Source organism: Onychomys torridus, chromosome 4, assembly GCF_903995425.1.
Source record: "Onychomys torridus chromosome 4, mOncTor1.1, whole genome shotgun sequence".
Lineage (NCBI taxonomy): Eukaryota > Metazoa > Chordata > Mammalia > Rodentia > Cricetidae > Onychomys > Onychomys torridus.
Genome location: NC_050446.1, coordinates 6995993 through 7013284, shown reverse-complemented (window position 1 = coordinate 7013284; position 17292 = coordinate 6995993). Strand labels below are relative to the sequence as shown.

Sequence of the window (17292 nt, the reverse complement as noted above, 5' to 3'; positions counted from 1 at the left end):
AGCCCATGGGACTCGGTGTTAAGTCACCTAGCCTGGTGTTCAGGCCAGAGAGATGGCACTAGATGGTTCTAGAATGGCAATTTAACTTGGACCAGCATGCTAACATATAGAAGACTCATTTAAAAATAATTCTGTTAGAGCATTTTTCTTGGGGGATAATTTCAGACTCATGGGAAGAATCTATGCACAACACCCAAAGCTCTCCTTCCCTTCCCACAGGGCCATTTGGTTTTGGTGTTTTAGCCAGCTACAGGGCCAGTGTCAGACTCAGGAGGGCAACATGACACACCACCCAGGGCCTGACTGACTCAGAACCCCACAATGGTGGTCAGGGCTCCTCCCCCCAAGGCCCCTCAGCTTCCCTACAAACCCAGAAGACAGAGAAATATCTTTGAGAAAGGAAGTAGCCGAGGATCGGACCCAGGGCCTGGCATGTACCCAAGTGAGCCTCAGCATTGAGGACCCAACATAGTGTCCTCTGACCTGATCCACACTCCCATCTAGGGTGAGGAAGCCAGGAAGGGAGGCAGCCTCTGCAGCCCCTTTGGGAGCTGAGTCCTGTGAGGGACAGACCCCACACACACACACCTGCAAATGTAGATGCTCCACTCCCCATAACCCTCACAGCACCCCACACCCTTCCCCACACACACCCTCCCCACCAGCCTCAGGAGCAAACTGAGGCTTCCCTGGCTCTTTCAAACCCATGTTGTTTATTTGTTGCAAATCACACAAGAAACCTCTGTGTGTGTGTGTGTGTGTGTGTGTGTGTGTGTGTGTGTGTGTGTATACAGTGCTCTACCTGCATATATGTCTGCAGGCCAGAAGAGGGCGCCAGATCTCATTACAGATGGTTGTGAGCCACCATGTGGTTGCTGGGAATTGAACTCAGGACCTCTAGAAGAACAGCCAGTGCTCTTAACCTCTGAGCCATCTCTCCAGCCCGAAACCTTTTTTTTTTTTCCAGCCTCAACCATTTTATTGATTATTGGAACTTTGGAACTTCCCACAGCAGCAAGTTAAATAAATATTTAGATGTGCCAAGAAGACATGATGGGGTATGAAGATTGCTTTCAGTGTCCCGTCACCTAGGCTGATGTCCCCTCCCCTTGACAAAGCCTTATATTTGAGCTGCACAAACACACTTTAGAGTCTGGCAATAAAAATATACTCCCACCTCAAGAGACAACTAACGGGGTTTCGGTGGCGTGTAGCACATTCACCGTGCAGTGTGACCCACCCTCTCCAGATCTGCAACACCTCATTCCTCCTGAAGTAACCCCAGGAACTCACATTGAGGCAGCGCCTCCACTTCTTCTGAGGCCCTGCGCACCCTCCACTCTGTCTAACTTCGTGTGAGTGCCTGTGCCATGGTGCGCTTGTGGAGGTCAGAGGATAACTTTCAGAGTTTTCCCTCTTTTTCTGACATGTGGGTCCTGAGGATCAAACTCTGATTTGTCAGCCTTGGCAGCAATCACCTTTACCCACAGAGCCATCTTGCAGGCCCAGGTCATGTGCTCTTTAACCCAGACATTTATAGTAACTAAGTTCCCCTTTATTTTTTAGTATACACTTACTTAATTTTTGCATCTGTGCATGGGTGGGGGCACACATTTGCTACAGCATCAGTGTGGGGTTCAGAGGACAACTGTGGAAGCCTGTTCTCTCCTTCTACCATGGGAGTCCTTCAGGGCACGGAGGAAGGAAACCTCAAAGCCCACCCCCAGTGACACACCCCCCGCCAATAAGGCCACACCTCCTAATCCTTCCGAAACAGTTCCACCAACTGGCGACCAGACATTCAGATATATGAGCCCATGGGAGTCATTTTCATTCAAACCGTCTCACATGTGGGTACCACAGCAGTGTCTATGCTACTGAAGAAAATGTCTCCTTCCTCCATTAATCATTAGCTAAGTATAAATTCACAGGGAGGGCTGGGGATTTAGCTCAGTGGTAGAGCACTAGCCTAGCAAGCACAAGGCCCTGGGTTCGATCTTCAGCTCAAAAACAAAAATTCACAGGGAGGAGTTGGACCTTGCGATACCACCCCCATAACAGAATGCTGATGTTGAGGCCCCTAATTGTATGTAGATCTTGTACAGACAGTCATAGCTGCTGTGAGTTCAAAACCTCACAGTTCATGCATGCCATGCCCTGAAGTCAGCTTCCTGTGACTTTTACATTCTTTGTGTCTTCTCTTGAACAATCAAACCTGAGTTCTTTACTGTGTAGTCACATCTGGTGGCCATGGGGGAAGTGATGACTACTCTGAGGAGGAGCCGTTTAAACAGCTAAGGGCTGACATGGCCTTAGGGACATGTGTGCTTATCTTTGGCTCTAGTTTTCTGGTCATCCTCCAGGCTTCTGAAGATGAGGTCTTCTTGGGATTGATTTGGGGCTTGGCATCATATAATCAGGTCAGGATGATCTCCAGTAATTCTGAGGTTTGGAACCTAGCCTGCCCATCTGGAGACCTTTGGCCGGTCCCCAGGAAGCCCCTGCCTCTCTTCTCCTCCTTGTAGCTACGCTATCAGACCGCAGCTGCCCTGACACAGGCCTCCTCAGCTGTCCAAGCTGCCACGATGACAATCACAGGAGCCAAGACGCTGCTAGCTGACCTTGAGGGTACGTGTGTCCTGCTGAGCCCTGGGCTCTGTACAAGGCCCTGACAGCCAACTTGCCTTAGCTAGGGCCTGTTTAAAGGGATCAGCATCCAGTTATGTGAATGTAAGCCAGGTAGACCAGTCCTTCTGACTCTCAGGACTTCCATGCTGTTTGTCTCTTCCTGTCTTACGTGCCAGTCACTGGGTACTGCCCCTGTGGCCATGCCAACTAGCTCCCAGCATTATCAGACCAAGCAAGGACAGGGTTCCTTAGGACTGATGGGAAAAGAACCTGTTCTCACTGACAGGGGTGTGGCTCAGGGGGAGCGAGCTATCTAAAGTATGCAAGGTTCCAAATCCCATCTTCAGCACAGGTAAAAGGCAAAACCACACCGGGCGATGGTGGCGCATGCCTTTAATTCCAGCACTCGGGAGGCATTGGCAGGCAGATAGATCTCTGTGAGTTCGAGGCCAGCCTGGTCTACAGAGTGAGTTCCAGGACAGTCAAAGCTGTTACAGAGAAACCTAGTCTTGAAAAACAAAAATAAGCAAACAAACAAACAAACAAAAAGCAAAACCAGGGGCTGAGGGTGTGACTCAGTTGGTAGAGTGCTTGCTGAACGTGCATAAGGCCCTGTGTTAGACTTTCCCCCAGCCCCCCAAATAAACCAGGCATGGCAGTGCACACTCAAGAGGATCAGAAGTTCAAATTCATTCTTGGCTACATAGTTTGAGACTATTCTGAGATACATGAGACCCTGTCCCAAAAAAAAAAAAAAAAAAAAAAAAAAAAAAATCAAACAGAAAACCCCAAATTGCTGGATGGTTGATCACATGATCACACCTGTACTCCCAGCACTAGATAAGCTGAGGTGGGAAGAGAGCCTCATACTTGAAGAGGCAGCCTGGGCTACCATAGTAAGTTCTAAGGCAGCTTGAGCTATTGAATGAAAGCCTTTCTCAAAATGCCCCAAACAAAACAAAACTCAAAACTATGTGTTATAGAGTTTCTGTTTAGAGCGGGCTAGGCTTCACTGACTGCCCAAACCTCTGAAACTTTAAGAAAATGAAGCTATGGGGTTGGGGATTTAGCTCAGTGGTAGAGCACTTGCCTAGCAATCACAAGGCCCTGGGTTCGGTTCTCAGCTCCAGAAAAAAAAAAAAAAAGAAAATGAGGTTATGCTGGGCGTGGTGGCACAGGCCTTTGATCCCAGCACTCGGGAGGCAGAGACAGGTGGATCTCTGTGAGTTCAAGGCCAGTCTGGTCTACAGAGAGAGTTCCAGGACAGCCAGGGCTACACAGAGAAACCCTGTCATGAAATGGGGGTGGGATGGGGGGAGAAAGGATGAAAGAGAGAAAGAATCCACATGGCTTGTTTCACAGGTGGGTAGACTGAGAAAAATCAATCGCTCATCCATCCTTGAGTCAGAGCTGAGCACCTATCTCTACCTCAAGGTCCACTGTGTGATTGATTCCTCAATACTGTCTTCAAGCCAGAGAGAAGCCTTGGTGGCTCTTTGTCCCTCCAGCCCTGTCTGCTGCAGGCTGGAGATATCTTAGCCCAGTAGTGATGGGAGTAGGCATTTTTCTGGTTTCCTTGGGGTCTGGAGTCCTGGTCATTCACTGGGGCCACCTATGAAAGGCTATGTGCATCCCTATGCATGGCTATGTACATGCTTATGTAACAGGAGTCGCATTTAGGAAAATGTAAATGTGTACTGCGGAGTGTCTTATGTTATTTTAGGGGCATCAGAACCATGGGGCCTGTAAGCCACCCACTGTACAATCTCATGGCTCAGCTTCCTTCTCCCTACATTGAGACACACATGACCTCCCAGGTGTCACCATCTCCTTGTTGAGAACAAGACTTTGCATGTGCTGGGTGGAAATTTGTCCCTCTGACTCCGCTCCATGACCCAAAAGATTAACTTCAAACCTCAATCCTAGGCTCTTTCAGCCCTCTCGGGAGGATCATAGTCCAGAGGCTGTGACCACCATATGACATGACTGTAATAAGACCACAATACAGACACCATAATAGCCTATGGGTCTTTGCATTTGCTGAGGGCAATGCCTCACTCCTTTTGTTATTCCCCAGGGTCACCTTGAGAAGGGGACACACGGATCTCCTGTGTCTCCAACCTCTGCTCCCATTGTCCAAAAGTCTTGAGATTGGTCAAGTACCACCAGTTGCCACCTGGCGGGCTCTCCGGTATAAGACTGTTTCTCCTGCCTCAGACTTGGTTGATTTTGCAGGAATGAAGCTGAGGTCTCCTCTGCCCAAGGAGCAGGGAGCGCTGAAGAAGAAAGCAGGTAGCATCAGGACCAGGCTCCTGGAGGACACGAAAAGGAAGACTAGGCAGGCAGAGAGGATGCTGGGAAATGCTGCATCTCTCTCCTCCAGTGCCAAGAAGAAAAGCAAAGAAGCAGAACTGTTGTCCAAGGACACCGCCAAGGTCAGGTTCAGGACAACAGTCTTGTTGACAACAGTTGTCTTGCCCTCGGTGATGACTGCTGTGGGTCCTGGCTCTCAGCTCGGAAGCACATGTGGGTGACCTCACTGATTCCTCAAGGAAAAGGAGTCACTGGGGGCCTGTGAGTATGTGAAGACTCTAGGCTGAGCCAAGTTCAAGGCTTAAGTCATATGACCGGGACTCACACCTAGGCCCATTGGGATGTTGTCTAAACTTCTAGGTTTTTGTTTGGTTTTTTATTTCATCTTATTTACCTTTTTGTATAATTTTAAGATGTTTTATTTTATGTGTACAATGTTTTTCCTGCATGTGTGTGTGTGTGTGTGTGTGTGTGTGTGTGTGTGTGTGTGTGTGTGTACTATGTACATGCCTGGTGTGGGCAGAAGTCAGAAGGACCCCCTGGCTGTGAGCCACTGAGCCCAGGTCCTCAGCAAGAGCAACAACTGCTCTTTAACTGCATCTCTCCAACTCCCACTTTTTAATTTTCGGACAGTCTCATGTTTTTAATCCTAGGCTGGCCTTGAAATCACTGTCTAGCTGAGGATGACCTTGAACTTCTGATTCTCCTGCCTCCACCTCTGCCACCCCCCAAATATTCCTGTACTAAAGACTGAACTTGGAGCCTCGTACATCTAACTAGCCACCTTCCTTGTCCCCTAGGCTTTCTTTATCTGGGGCCAAATTCTAACTGCACCTGCTTGAGTGCGCTCTCTCTCTCTCTCTCTCTCTCTCTCTCTCTCTCTCTCTCTCTCTCTCTCTCTCTCTCTCTCTCTCTCTCTCTCTCTCTCTCGCACTCGTGTGTGTGTGTGTGTGTGTGTGTGTGTGTGTGTGTGTGTGTGTGTGTGTGTTCCTCAGATCCAGAGCTCACACCTAAGTGAACTCTCTTCATGGGTGCCTAAATTGCTGAAGGACTGGCCTGAAACTCGGGGTTCCAGGTGCAGTTTCTTGTCTCATTACTCAGACTTTGGGCGGTCCCTCCTCTTCCTCTCAGGACCTGTTTCCCCATATATAAAAACAGGTGGAAGTTCTCCACTAAGGAGAAATGAGGAGTTGTACTGAAGACACATCCTGCGCCCAGCGCATGTCTGTTGATTGTGAGAATGAGTGAGCGAATGTTCTAGGTTATGAAGTAGACTGCTTGGCATCATGTCTTAGGGACTCTTGTCCAAGCCAGACCTGGTGGTACAAATCTATACCCCAGCTACTTTGAAGGCTGAGGCAGGAGGATCACAAATCCAAAGCTATCATGAGTAACTTAGTAAGCCCCTATTTCAAAATATAAGAACTGGTCATGGCGCGTGGGTCAGTACTTCCCTAACATGTGTGAGCCTCTGGGTTCCAACTTCAGTCCTGAGGAAGAAAACCAAAGAACAAAGCTCCTCTTTCCCAAGGGACTTACTCTTCCCTTCCCTGCTGCTCTCCTGTAGCTCACCAAAGCTTTGCTGAGGGAGGGGAAACAGAGCCACCGTCATGCCAGCCGAGTCGCCAGCCAGACCCAGGCCACACTCCGCCAGGCCTCTCGGCTAGTACTCACCTCAGAAGCACGCAAACAGGAGCTGGAGGAGACTAAGCAGGTGGGTGTGCCTATGTCCAGTGTCTTAGTTAGGGTTACCGTTGCTGTGACGAAATAAATATCATGACCAAAGGCAGCCTGGGAAGGAAAGGATTTATTCCACTCATATTTCCAGATAACAGTCCATCACTGACAGAAGTCAGGGTAGGAACTCACACAGGGCAGGAACCCGGCAGTAGGAGCCGATGCAGAGGCCATGGAGGGGTGCTGCTTGCTGGCCTGCTCCTCATGGTTGCTCAGCCTGCTTTCTTATAGCACCCAGGACCATCAGCCCATGTGGGTCACCACCCACCATGCCTGGGCCCTCCCCCATCAATCACTAATTAAGAAAATGCCCTACAGTCTTACCTACAGCCCAATCTTATGGAGGCATCTTCTCAGCTAAGGTCCCTCCTCTCAGATGACTTCAGCTTGTGTCAAGTTGACATAAAATCAGCCAGCACTCCCCGTCACCCTAGGGAGCCGCTAAGATGTTCTTTCTGGCCCAGGTGGCCTCTGGGCTGAGCACCGTGGAGCGCCAGATCCAAGAATCTCGAGGGTCTTTGGTGAAGGACATCAAGGTCCTGTCAGAGCTGCTAGCCAAGCTGGGTAAGTAGACCCCAAGGCAAGGCCCTGGGTCAGTTGTAGGATACGTTTCTCCTGGTCCTAAAATCCATGACTTCCACTTCCACCTGTCACAGGCATTGTAGCCTGCGTAGGGCAGGGTGGGTGTCTAGAACTGAATTCACGTGTCTGCAGGGGCACGAGGGGCAACATCTGCTTCCTCTAGTCCAGGGAGTTTGGTGTGGTTTAGGGGAAACAGAAAACTCACTAGGTTCAAGGACACCCTTGGGTTCCCAATGAGTTCGTTAGCAGTTAGAGAGGAGACAGATGACAGAAAAGCAAGGGCACATTGGTGAAGAGGACTGGATTCTGACTCTGCCCCTTCCTGGGAGGTGGGACTTTGGGCATGTCACTTGACCTGTGAGCCGGCTTGCCCACCTAAGAAACAAAGGTGAAAGTGGGGGTTCAGGAAGTGCGTGACTAGGGAGAATCAGCAGACACTGGTTCACAGGAAGGAAGGGAAACGCCACATGAAGCTGGGGGATAGCGCATGGTCATAAACCTAGCCCATGGGAGGCTGAGGCAGAACCATACCTCAAAAAAGAAAGAATGTGGGAAGAAGAGGGAGCTCAGCTGTTAAAACCCATCTGCTTCCTGCTTTTCTAGAGGAACCAAGTTCAGTGGCAGCACCATGGCAGCAGTTCACAAGAGTCTATCTCCTGCTCCAGGGCATCCGATACCCTCTTCTGGCCTCGGGGTACCCTCACACATTCACATAGACATATATACATACATAAAAATAAAATAAATCTTAAAAAGAAAGAAAGAAGGAAAGGAAAACTCTGGACAGGCTTTAGCAAAGAGGACTGATAGATGAATGGCTAGGACCCTATGATGAAGAGCTGGTAGCCACTGGCTTGGATGCCCAGGACAATGGTCAGAGAGGCTCGGATGGAATGAAAAGCATATATTTTTAAAAACTGTGCTAAGGTTTACATAACATAAAATGTACTTTGTGAACATGTTTGAGTATTCTCTTCCTTCCTTCTTTCCTTCCTTCCTTCCTTCCTTCCTTCCTTCCTTCCTTTCTTTCTTTCTTTCTTTCTTTCTTTCTTTCTTTCTTTTCTGAGACATAGTTTCTCTGCATAGCTTTGGAGCCTGTCGTGGATCTCACTCTGTAGCCCAGGCTGGCCTCGAACTCACAGAGATCCGCCTGCCTCTGAGTGCTGGGATCAAAGCCATGCGCCACCACCGACCTGTCAAGTACACGTTTTGATGACTGTGTTAGCTGTCTTTCTGTTGTTATGACAAACCTCCCAGGCAATCAACTTCAGAGGATCGAGGATTTGGGTTAGGAATATGGCTCAGTGGTAGAGCGTCCATCTCGCGGGCATAAAGTCCAGGGTCCATCCTTGGCACTGCAGGAAGAGGAGGAGTTAAAGGTTGACTTTGGCTCTTGGTGTGAGTCCACTGACCCTGTTGCTTTGAGACTTTGGCAGCTCAGTGCTTCTTGGCAGTAGCGCACAGTACAGGAGACCTGGTCACGTGACGGCAGTCAGGACAGAGCAGTGCTAATATCCCCATCAGGGCACATTCCTGTTGACCTAGCTTCCTTCTACCAGGCCCCACCTAAGAAGGGGATGGTCATCTCCTCCTCATGCTACAGGCTGGAGACCTAGCCCCCAGCACCTGGGCCTCCAACATTGAACATCGTTGTGTCCCATCGCCACCATCTATCTCCAGAACTTTCTTGACTGTCCAAAGAGAAATGGCCCATTGAACACGGGCTTCCCATCACCCTTCCCTGTACCTGCCTCCTTTCTATGGCCTGGACTTCTCTAGGAGCTCACCTAAGTGGACTCACATGGTGCTTTCCCTTTAGAAGTTTTAGGAATTATTTCTTTATTTGTGTGTAGGGTTTGATGGGGGGCCGTGGGTTTGTGTACTTGTGTGTGGAGACCAGAGGTTGACTTTGGGTATCCTCTCTATTACTCTCCACATTATGTATTTTTATTTTTTGAGACAGGTTTTTTTGTTGTTGTTTTTTTGTTTGTTTGTTTGTTTTGAGCTGAGGATCGAACCCAGGGCCTTGCGCTTGCTAGGCAAGCACTCTACTACTGAGCTAAATCCCCAACCCAAGACAGGGTTTTGCTATGTACCTCTGGCTGTCCTGGAACCCATTATGTAGACAAGGCTGTCCTGGAATTCACAGAGATCACCTGCCTCTGCTCCCCAGTGCTGGCATTAAAGGCGTATGTCACTGTGTTAGCCTATTTATTTATTTTTAAAGTTTTTATTTTATTTTGAGACAAAGTCTCAACAAAACTCACCAGCTCACAGAGATCAACCTGTCTCTGGTTCTCAGGGACTGGATTAAAAGCATGTTCCACTGTGCCTAGCTTATATTTGTTTTACTTTACTCATTTATTTTGTGTGTTTGTAAGTGTGCTTGCCATGGCACGCAGATGGAGGTTAGGAGGCAGTTTATAAGTCAGTCCCTCCCTTCCACCATGTGAGAACCCAGGTCATCATTCTTGGCAGCAAGTACCCTTTCTCTCTGAATGACCCTCTACCTCATATTTTGAAACAGGGTCTCACTGAGCCTGGAGCTCATTGATTTGGCAAGGCTGGCCTGAAGTCCCAGAGATCCTCTCATCTCCCCGATATGCAAGCACCATGGTGTATACACACACACACACACACACACACACACACACACACACACACACTAAATGAAGAAACATAGTAAAAATTTAAATGATGCAGTCCTTGAGGGATGACACCTCAGAAAGTTAGGACTCCATCAGTGAATAAACCCATTGATGACATCTGGGTTCCACGATCCAATCTCCTCTTGATGGTGGGATCCATCAGCTAGGGACCAAGATTTCAATCCAGGAGCATTTTAGGAGGCACTTGGTATCTGTACAACAGCCCTCCTCTGCCCCTTCCTGCCCTCAGACCCAGCTTTCTTTGCTTGGGAAGTTCAGAGGGACCTGGAAGCATTAGAAACTACTTGAGGCTGGGTGTTGGTAGTGCATGCCTTCAGGTGGATCTCTGTGAGTTCAAGGCCACCCTGGACTACAGAGTAAGTTCCAAAACAGCCAGGGCTACACAGAGAAACCCTGACTCAAAAAACCAACCCACCAAAACCAACACCAACAAAAAGAAAACACATGGGGCTGACTTCTACCCTGTCACCTCCCACCCAGTTGAGCTCCGCTTTTCTGTTGAATGTCACCACACTTCAGGACAAGTGAGAAGAACACCTGGGACGCCACACTGCATTCCTGTGTGAGCACCGGCCCCACTCTTTGCCTCTTGAAGAGGCTCATTCCTACTAAGTGGAAGGAATGCATGAGGGGCCAGCGTGAGAACCCCATTGCCTGCCCCCCAGGCCTGCAGCCCTTCCCACCCCATGCCACCCTGGGCTTGTCTAAATCTGGACACTCTTGGTCTCCTCCGTGAGCCCACTTGACCAGCTCACGGTGGTATCTGCAAATGTGTGCTGACGTTTGAGCCAGCACAGATCCTGGGACCTCTCTCCCACAGTTTTGTAAATGAGGAAACTGGTTTTGGAGGGGACTCACTGAGGCTTTTAATTTTTTTTTTTTTTTTAAACTGGGCCAGAAATGGCTCAGTGGGTGAAGACACCTGCTGCCTAGCTGATGACCTGAGTTCCAGCCCTGGTCCCATTATAGACAGAGAGAACAGACTTCTACTCATGGCCTCAACAACAAATAAGTAAATATAAATAAATTATTAAGAATAAAAAACCCACCAGGTGTGGTGGTGCATGGCTTTAATCCCAGTACTCGGAGGCAGAGGCAGGTGAATCTCTATGAGTTAGAGGCTAGCCTGGTCTACAGAGTGAATTCCAGGACAGCCAAGACTACATAGAGAAACCCTGTCTCAAAAAACCAAAAATAAAAATAAATACATAGATTAATTAAACAAAAACAAAAACAAAAACAACCAAACAGGCATGGTAATGCACAACTTTAAACCCAGCACTCGCCTGTAATCCCAGCACTCCGGAGGCAGAAGCAGGTGGATCTCTGTGAGTTCGAGGCCAGCCTGGTCTACAGAGTGAGTTCCAGGACAGCCTCCAAAGCTACAGAGAGAAACCCTGTCTGGAAAAACCAAAAACAAACAAACAAACAAAAAAACCCAACAGCACTCAGGAAGTGAGGCAGGAAGATCTCAGTGAGTTCAAGGCCAGCCTGGTCTACATAGCAAATTCCAGGACAGCCTTGATTACAAAGGAATAAAAAATAAATCCTTGAGACCTTGTTTAAAGATTTTTATTTTTATTTTTATTTTACAAGTGAGTGTTTTGCCTGTGAGAGTGCACCATGTACATGCAGTGCCCACAAAGGCCCAAGAGGGTGTGAGAGCCCCGGGAACTGGAATTACAGATGGTGTCAGCTACCACGTGGGTGCTAGGAACTGAACCTGGGTCATCTGTAAGAGTAACAACACCTACTCTTAACTGATGAGCCTCCTCTCCAGCCCCAGATATTAATTCTGCATGTGAGCTTCATGGGATGGACACCCAGGCCTTTACCTCCTCGTATATCCCCTCTCAGTCCACTTTCCCGGTAGGTAGTGGACAGACCAGGTTCTGGGTGTCTGACCTGGGTCTCGGGCTCCCAAGGCCGGCAGGCAGCTAGCCTCTGCTGAAGCTTCCTGTGCTCCTCTCCAGGGTCCCTGGATCCCCACCAAACTCCTGCTCAGACCCTGAATGAGACCCAGAGGGCCCTAGAAGACTTGAGGCTGCAATTGGGTTCACGTGGAGCCCTGCATCGCAAGCTGAGGAGGTTGGAACAAGAGTCTGCCAGGCAGGAGCTACAGATCCAGAGCTTTGAGAGCGACCTTGCTGAGATCCGCGCTGACAAGCACAACTTGGAGACCATTCTGAGCAGCCTACCAGAGCATTGTGCCAGCTAGATCCTGGCACAGCCTCCCCACCTTGCTTTTCCTGCCCACGCCCCATAGATGTCCCCAAGTGAATGACCACACTCACTTGCTGGTGTGAGTACATGTTCACAACTCCACAGGTAGCCCTGTGTGCAGCCCTCAGTGTGCCCCCTGCACATACATCAGCACACAGAACCCCAGCATCAGTAAGAGGCATATCTGCATTCATTTGTGTGTGTGTGTGCGTGTGTGTGTGATGCACTTGTGTATTCAGGACCAACTACGCATGCACACACATGACAGTCCAGAGCTGTCAAAAGGTAGGCATGAACTTGGACTCACTTTGCATCCTGAATGAGTCCTGTTATGAGAAATCCCCTGACATATCTACAACCCTCCCTCCAGAAGGCAGAGCTCAAACAGGGGTGGCACCTTCAAGGCTGAGAGGTCTTGAGAAGACAAGTCCCACACTCATGGTTACAGAGCTGGCCCTGGGCCTACTATGCCCCCACATTGCCCACTGGTCACCCAGCAGCTCTAAGAACTGAGGTGCCAGGCAGATCAAGAAATGCCATGATTCTAACAGGATTCTTAGAAGTGGCTTCCAAGGCCATGGTGTGGCTTGGGAAGCCCACAGGGCAAGGCACAGATGTCATTGTCTTTTGTGGACTCTTCCCTCCAGGGATCTGGATCTGCAGCAGATTCACTGAGGGAAGTGCCTACCTGGACCCATCCCCCGTCAGCCCCTAATCTACTGAAGAACCAGGGTCTGGGTCTTGAGGCCTCAAGCAGGCACTCATGTGCCCTGCTGTGCCCTTTGTGCTCTGCTGACCTGGTTAGCCTTTGGTTGACACATCTCAGACCTGAGCCGTGGCCCCACCTGTCACGAAGGATGCCACAGGGGTGTGGAAGCCTGGCTTCCATTCAAGGTCTGCTGCCCATGGCTGCCTCTGCCCAGGAATCCCTGGCATTTCTTCCTGCTGTCCCCCTCTCTTTCTGGGCTCTCTTTGAGTGCACAGCAGGGTCTGGGCACTGGGATAACAGCCACCTTTGCAAGCCCTGTCCCTTCCTCAGGTCCCAGAGGAGCTGATGGTGATGTGAACCGATTCTGATTATGAAGAAATAAAGGGCCGTTTTCTGAGCCGGGTGTTGTGTTTTTGATCCTCCAGTGCTGGTGGGGAGCCAGGGCCTGCTGTGGGTATGAACACAGCACCTCTTGTGGCTGGCCTGCAAGTAGGTAGAGCCTACATTTGTGATCCCAACATGTGGGAAGGAAGCTGGCTGGCAAAACTGGGCTCTGTCTTGGCAGGCTTTACAGGGCCATGTGACCACCTCCTTTCCTCTTGGAGCCAGGGGGCTTTCAGACAAAGGCTCGGGGCCAGGGGAGAGGTGGTCTGCAAAGAGGTCCTCAACAGATAGATTCCTGCTTCAGGCTGGAGGGAGACACTGAGGCAGGAAACTGAACTTAAGCTATCCAGTAGTACTGCAAGGAGCAAGAAAGGACACCATTGAGCGGGAGGAGGGCTTGGGTCTGGGCCTAGAAGGGTGGAGAGACAGAGGAGAGAATGTTCCAGTTAAGAGGGTGGGTAGCAGCCAGGGTTACAGGGTAGGGACCTGGCCAGAACAGATCATTGCAAACCTAGCTTAGGGCAGGTTGTAAAGCACACTCTAGTCTACCAAGGCTTTTGACTCCAAAGCCAAAACAATTCCCAGATTAGCTTCAACAGAAAAGCAGAGGTCACCGGAAGGGTGATTTGGAATTGAGGGCTAGGAAAGGCTGCCAGCGCATAGGAAAGCCTGGAGACTGGAACCTGGGGCTGCTGTGGTGCCAGTTTCTTTCTTCTGCCTCCTTCTTTGGTCCAGGCTCTGCTTCCTCTGTTTGCTTAGGTCTTGCCTCTGCAAATTAGCTTTTCTTGTCTTTCTTTCTTTCTTTCTTTCTTTCTTTCTTTCTTTCTTTCTTTCTTTCTTTCTTTCTTTTTCTTTTGTTTTTTGAGATGGGGTTTCTCTGTGTAGTCCTGGCTGTCCTGGCACTCTCTCTATAGACCACTCTGACCTCAAACTCAGAGATCCACCTGCTTCTGCCTCCCAAACACTAGGATTGAAGGTGGTCGCCACTACTGCATGGTGAGCACCACTCTTTCTTGAACCTGGTGGATGATGATACTGTACAGCTTCCCCTCCCCAAAGCCCTAGACTTGCATATCATCAGATCTTTTTATTTATTTATTTTATTATGTATACAGAAGAGGGCGCCAGATCTCATTACAGATGGTTGTGAGCCACCATGTGGGTGCTGGGAATTGAACTCAGGATCTCTGGAAGAGCAATCGGTCTTCTTAACCTCTGAGCCATCTCTCCAGCCTGCATATCATCAGATCTTGATTTTTTTTTTTTTTTTTTTTGGTTTTTCAAGACAGGGTTTCTCTGTGTAGCTTTGCGCTTTCCTGGAACTCACTTGGTAGCCCAGGCTAGCCTCAAACTCACAGAAATCCACCTGGCTCTGCCTCCTGAGTTCTGGGATTAAAGGCGTGCACCACCACTGCCTGGCCAGATCTTGATTTTGATTTTGATAATTTATTCATTTTTATTTTATATGTATGTGTGTTTTGCCTGCCTGCGTGTCTGGGAACCATATGCATGCCTCAGATCCTCTGGAATTGAATGGAGTTATAGACAGTTGTTAGCTGCCATGTGGTTGCTGGGAACCAAACCCAAGTGGACAAATAGACAGTTCTTTTAACTGCTGAGCCATCACTCCAGTCCCAGGTCAAATGTTTGCGTGGTCAGTTCCCCAGCATGGTCAAAATAACAGGGACTCCCGGTCCAAGGCTTCGTGATGGGACATGCCTCTACCTCCCTCCTGGAGTGATGGGGGCAGGGTGAGGCCAGTGTTCTGAGGAGAGGTGCATTCCTCCAGAGAGAACCTTAAAGTCAAGGTGAAGGTAAGGCTGATGTGGTGGGTCTTTAAAACTGGGTGAGACGGACTTGGTGAGTTGCCAGGGTCGGGGTAGAAAGGCTGAAGACAGGTGATTGGGTGAACAGGCTCTGGTGTATGTGATGCCAAGGAAACAGGGTTCTAAAACAAACTTTGGGACAGGATCTGATATTCCTCTGGCCTTAACCCAGTTTGTCCACTGATAAACGTTCAACCTCTACCCATTTGAGCCATGATGCTCAGCAAACTCAGTCCCAACATCTCCAGTGGGCGGAGACCAGGCTTCATCTCCATCCCTGGGTGACAAGTTTCAGGCCTGACATGTGACTCATGCAATATGGTCATGCCTGTTGTATGCAGAACCACAGGAAGGCTCAGAGGTGGGGCTGCTTATGACTGAGTGGAATGCAGCAGCGGCTGAACATCTGGCTAACGAGGCAGTCAGCCGAGCAGGAGAACTTGGGGTGGCCTCTGCCCTATCCCAGGCAACAACCAGGAACAGCTGTTGTGTAATAAATATCCTCTGAGGTTAAAATGTTCCATCCTGCAGGGGGGCCCCTAAAGCAAGGAGGTAAACAACCAAAAACAAAAGCTTCAGGATCTCCCTGAAACTGACCAGACTCACCAGGCCCCTCCCTGCCAGGGTAAGCAGAGCAGGGCCGCAAAGAAGACTCTCAAACAGGAAGAGCTGTCCTGGAAGAGGTTAGACCAACTGAGGTACCTGGGAAGGACACTGTCCATGCAACCTCATTGAGCTGTGCGCAGTGTGTGCAATGTTTTCCAGCTCCCAGCTTTGTGAGCTGTCATCCATGCTCCAGTGGGCTTTGGTGGTGCAGCTGGCTGTAAGTCATTTCTTCTCCTGTAAGTAACCCTTCACCTGTATGCTTGTAAGTAACCCCAATAAAACTCATTGTTCACCAGGCTGGACTTTGGTGGTATCCCTACTTTGATCTGTCCTGGGTTCCCTAACTGTGGTGAGTAGGTGCGGTAGGCACATGTGTTTCATCTCCCCAGGAAAAGTTTTGGCACACAACAAAAGCCAACCCAATTACCTGGGGCAATAGGCAGTCTGGGACTGGACCATTGAGTGCCTATTCTAGGACCCGTTCCTGCCCCAGCTTTTATGTTTTTGTTTTTTGTTTTTTTTCTTTGTAACTTTGGAGCCTGTCCTGGAACTCGCTCTGTAGAACAGGCTGGCCTCGAACTCACAGAGATCCACCTGGCTCTGCCTCCCGAGTGCTGGGATTAAAGGCGTGCACCACCACCGGCCAGCCCTGCCTGAGCTTTAAGAGGGAGCACTATCATGTAGGCTTTGAATTCCAAGCCCTTGACAGCCTCACTTCTACACTGCAGTACCTCCTCCTGTTTGCAATCTTCTGCTCGGTGGGAGCTTGGGATGAACACATGGGCAGAGGGGGGTAACCTAGGAGCAAGGGTCCATGCCCTCCTGAAATCTTTGCTCACCTTAGCCCCATCTCATTCTGTATGACCCCTCCCTGAGCCTGACTATTCTTCTCCCCTGAAAAAGGAGAATCATCTGGTTCCAGGACCCCATCCTAAGGAGTCTAAACCCGAGACAAATCCAGGGAAGAGGAATTCCTGGACCCAATCCCCAGAGACATAGCAGAGGCTGCGAAGTCTCTTTCCCCTGGCCAAGACAATCGATCTGTGCCTGTGTCCACAGTTTAACAATTCGACGGAGACCCTTTCTCTAGAAGATCGATTGGACACTAGAATTCATGATCTCTTTCTTTACAAGTCTCCAGTTCTTGCATCCACAGCCTGGCTTCATCTGGAATCACTGGCTGCTTTCTTTCTCACCCTAGAGGACTTGTGTCCCAGGCTTCAGATTTTTCTTTCAAATAGGCATACCCATCCTGTTGGGGGATGAAATGACACACACAGAGGCAAGTGTCAGGTAACCGTGAACACCCAACAAAGTCTTTATTAACAACACATTTCTCTAATTGATTTAATTGGTGTCATAGTGGCACAACCGGGCAAAGGCGACAGTAAGGTGACAACCTCTATTGGCACTTGATCCTCACAACCAGCTCTGCGAACTTCTCACTGAGTTGTGACATTGTCTCTTGTGGTGGATGGGGAGAGATGGCTGTTGTGCATTTTCCGCATCCTCCAGTAGAGGGGCGGCGGCGGCGGGCTAGGCGTCCAGCAAAACAGCCGCTTTGATGCCCTGGGCGCGGGCGGGCGCGGGGAGGGGCGCGGGAGGCGGGCCGCCG

The 17292-nt window shown here is 49.6% G+C and overlaps 1 protein-coding gene across 1 annotated transcript in view; it reads left to right on the top strand.

Annotated features, from left to right (window-relative positions):
* Window positions 1–13258, top strand: part of Lamc3 (laminin subunit gamma 3) — a 59102-nt gene extending 45844 nt beyond the window's left edge. Inside the window, exons 24-28 of the mRNA XM_036184527.1 lie at window positions 2526–2628; window positions 4864–5063; window positions 6509–6655; window positions 7143–7242; window positions 11903–13258. Of these exons, the coding sequence (XP_036040420.1) occupies window positions 2526–2628; window positions 4864–5063; window positions 6509–6655; window positions 7143–7242; window positions 11903–12147 (795 nt within the window). The 3' untranslated portion in view covers window positions 12148–13258. The remainder of the gene's footprint in view (window positions 1–2525; window positions 2629–4863; window positions 5064–6508; window positions 6656–7142; window positions 7243–11902) is intronic.
* Window positions 13259–17292: the final 4034 nt, after the last annotated feature.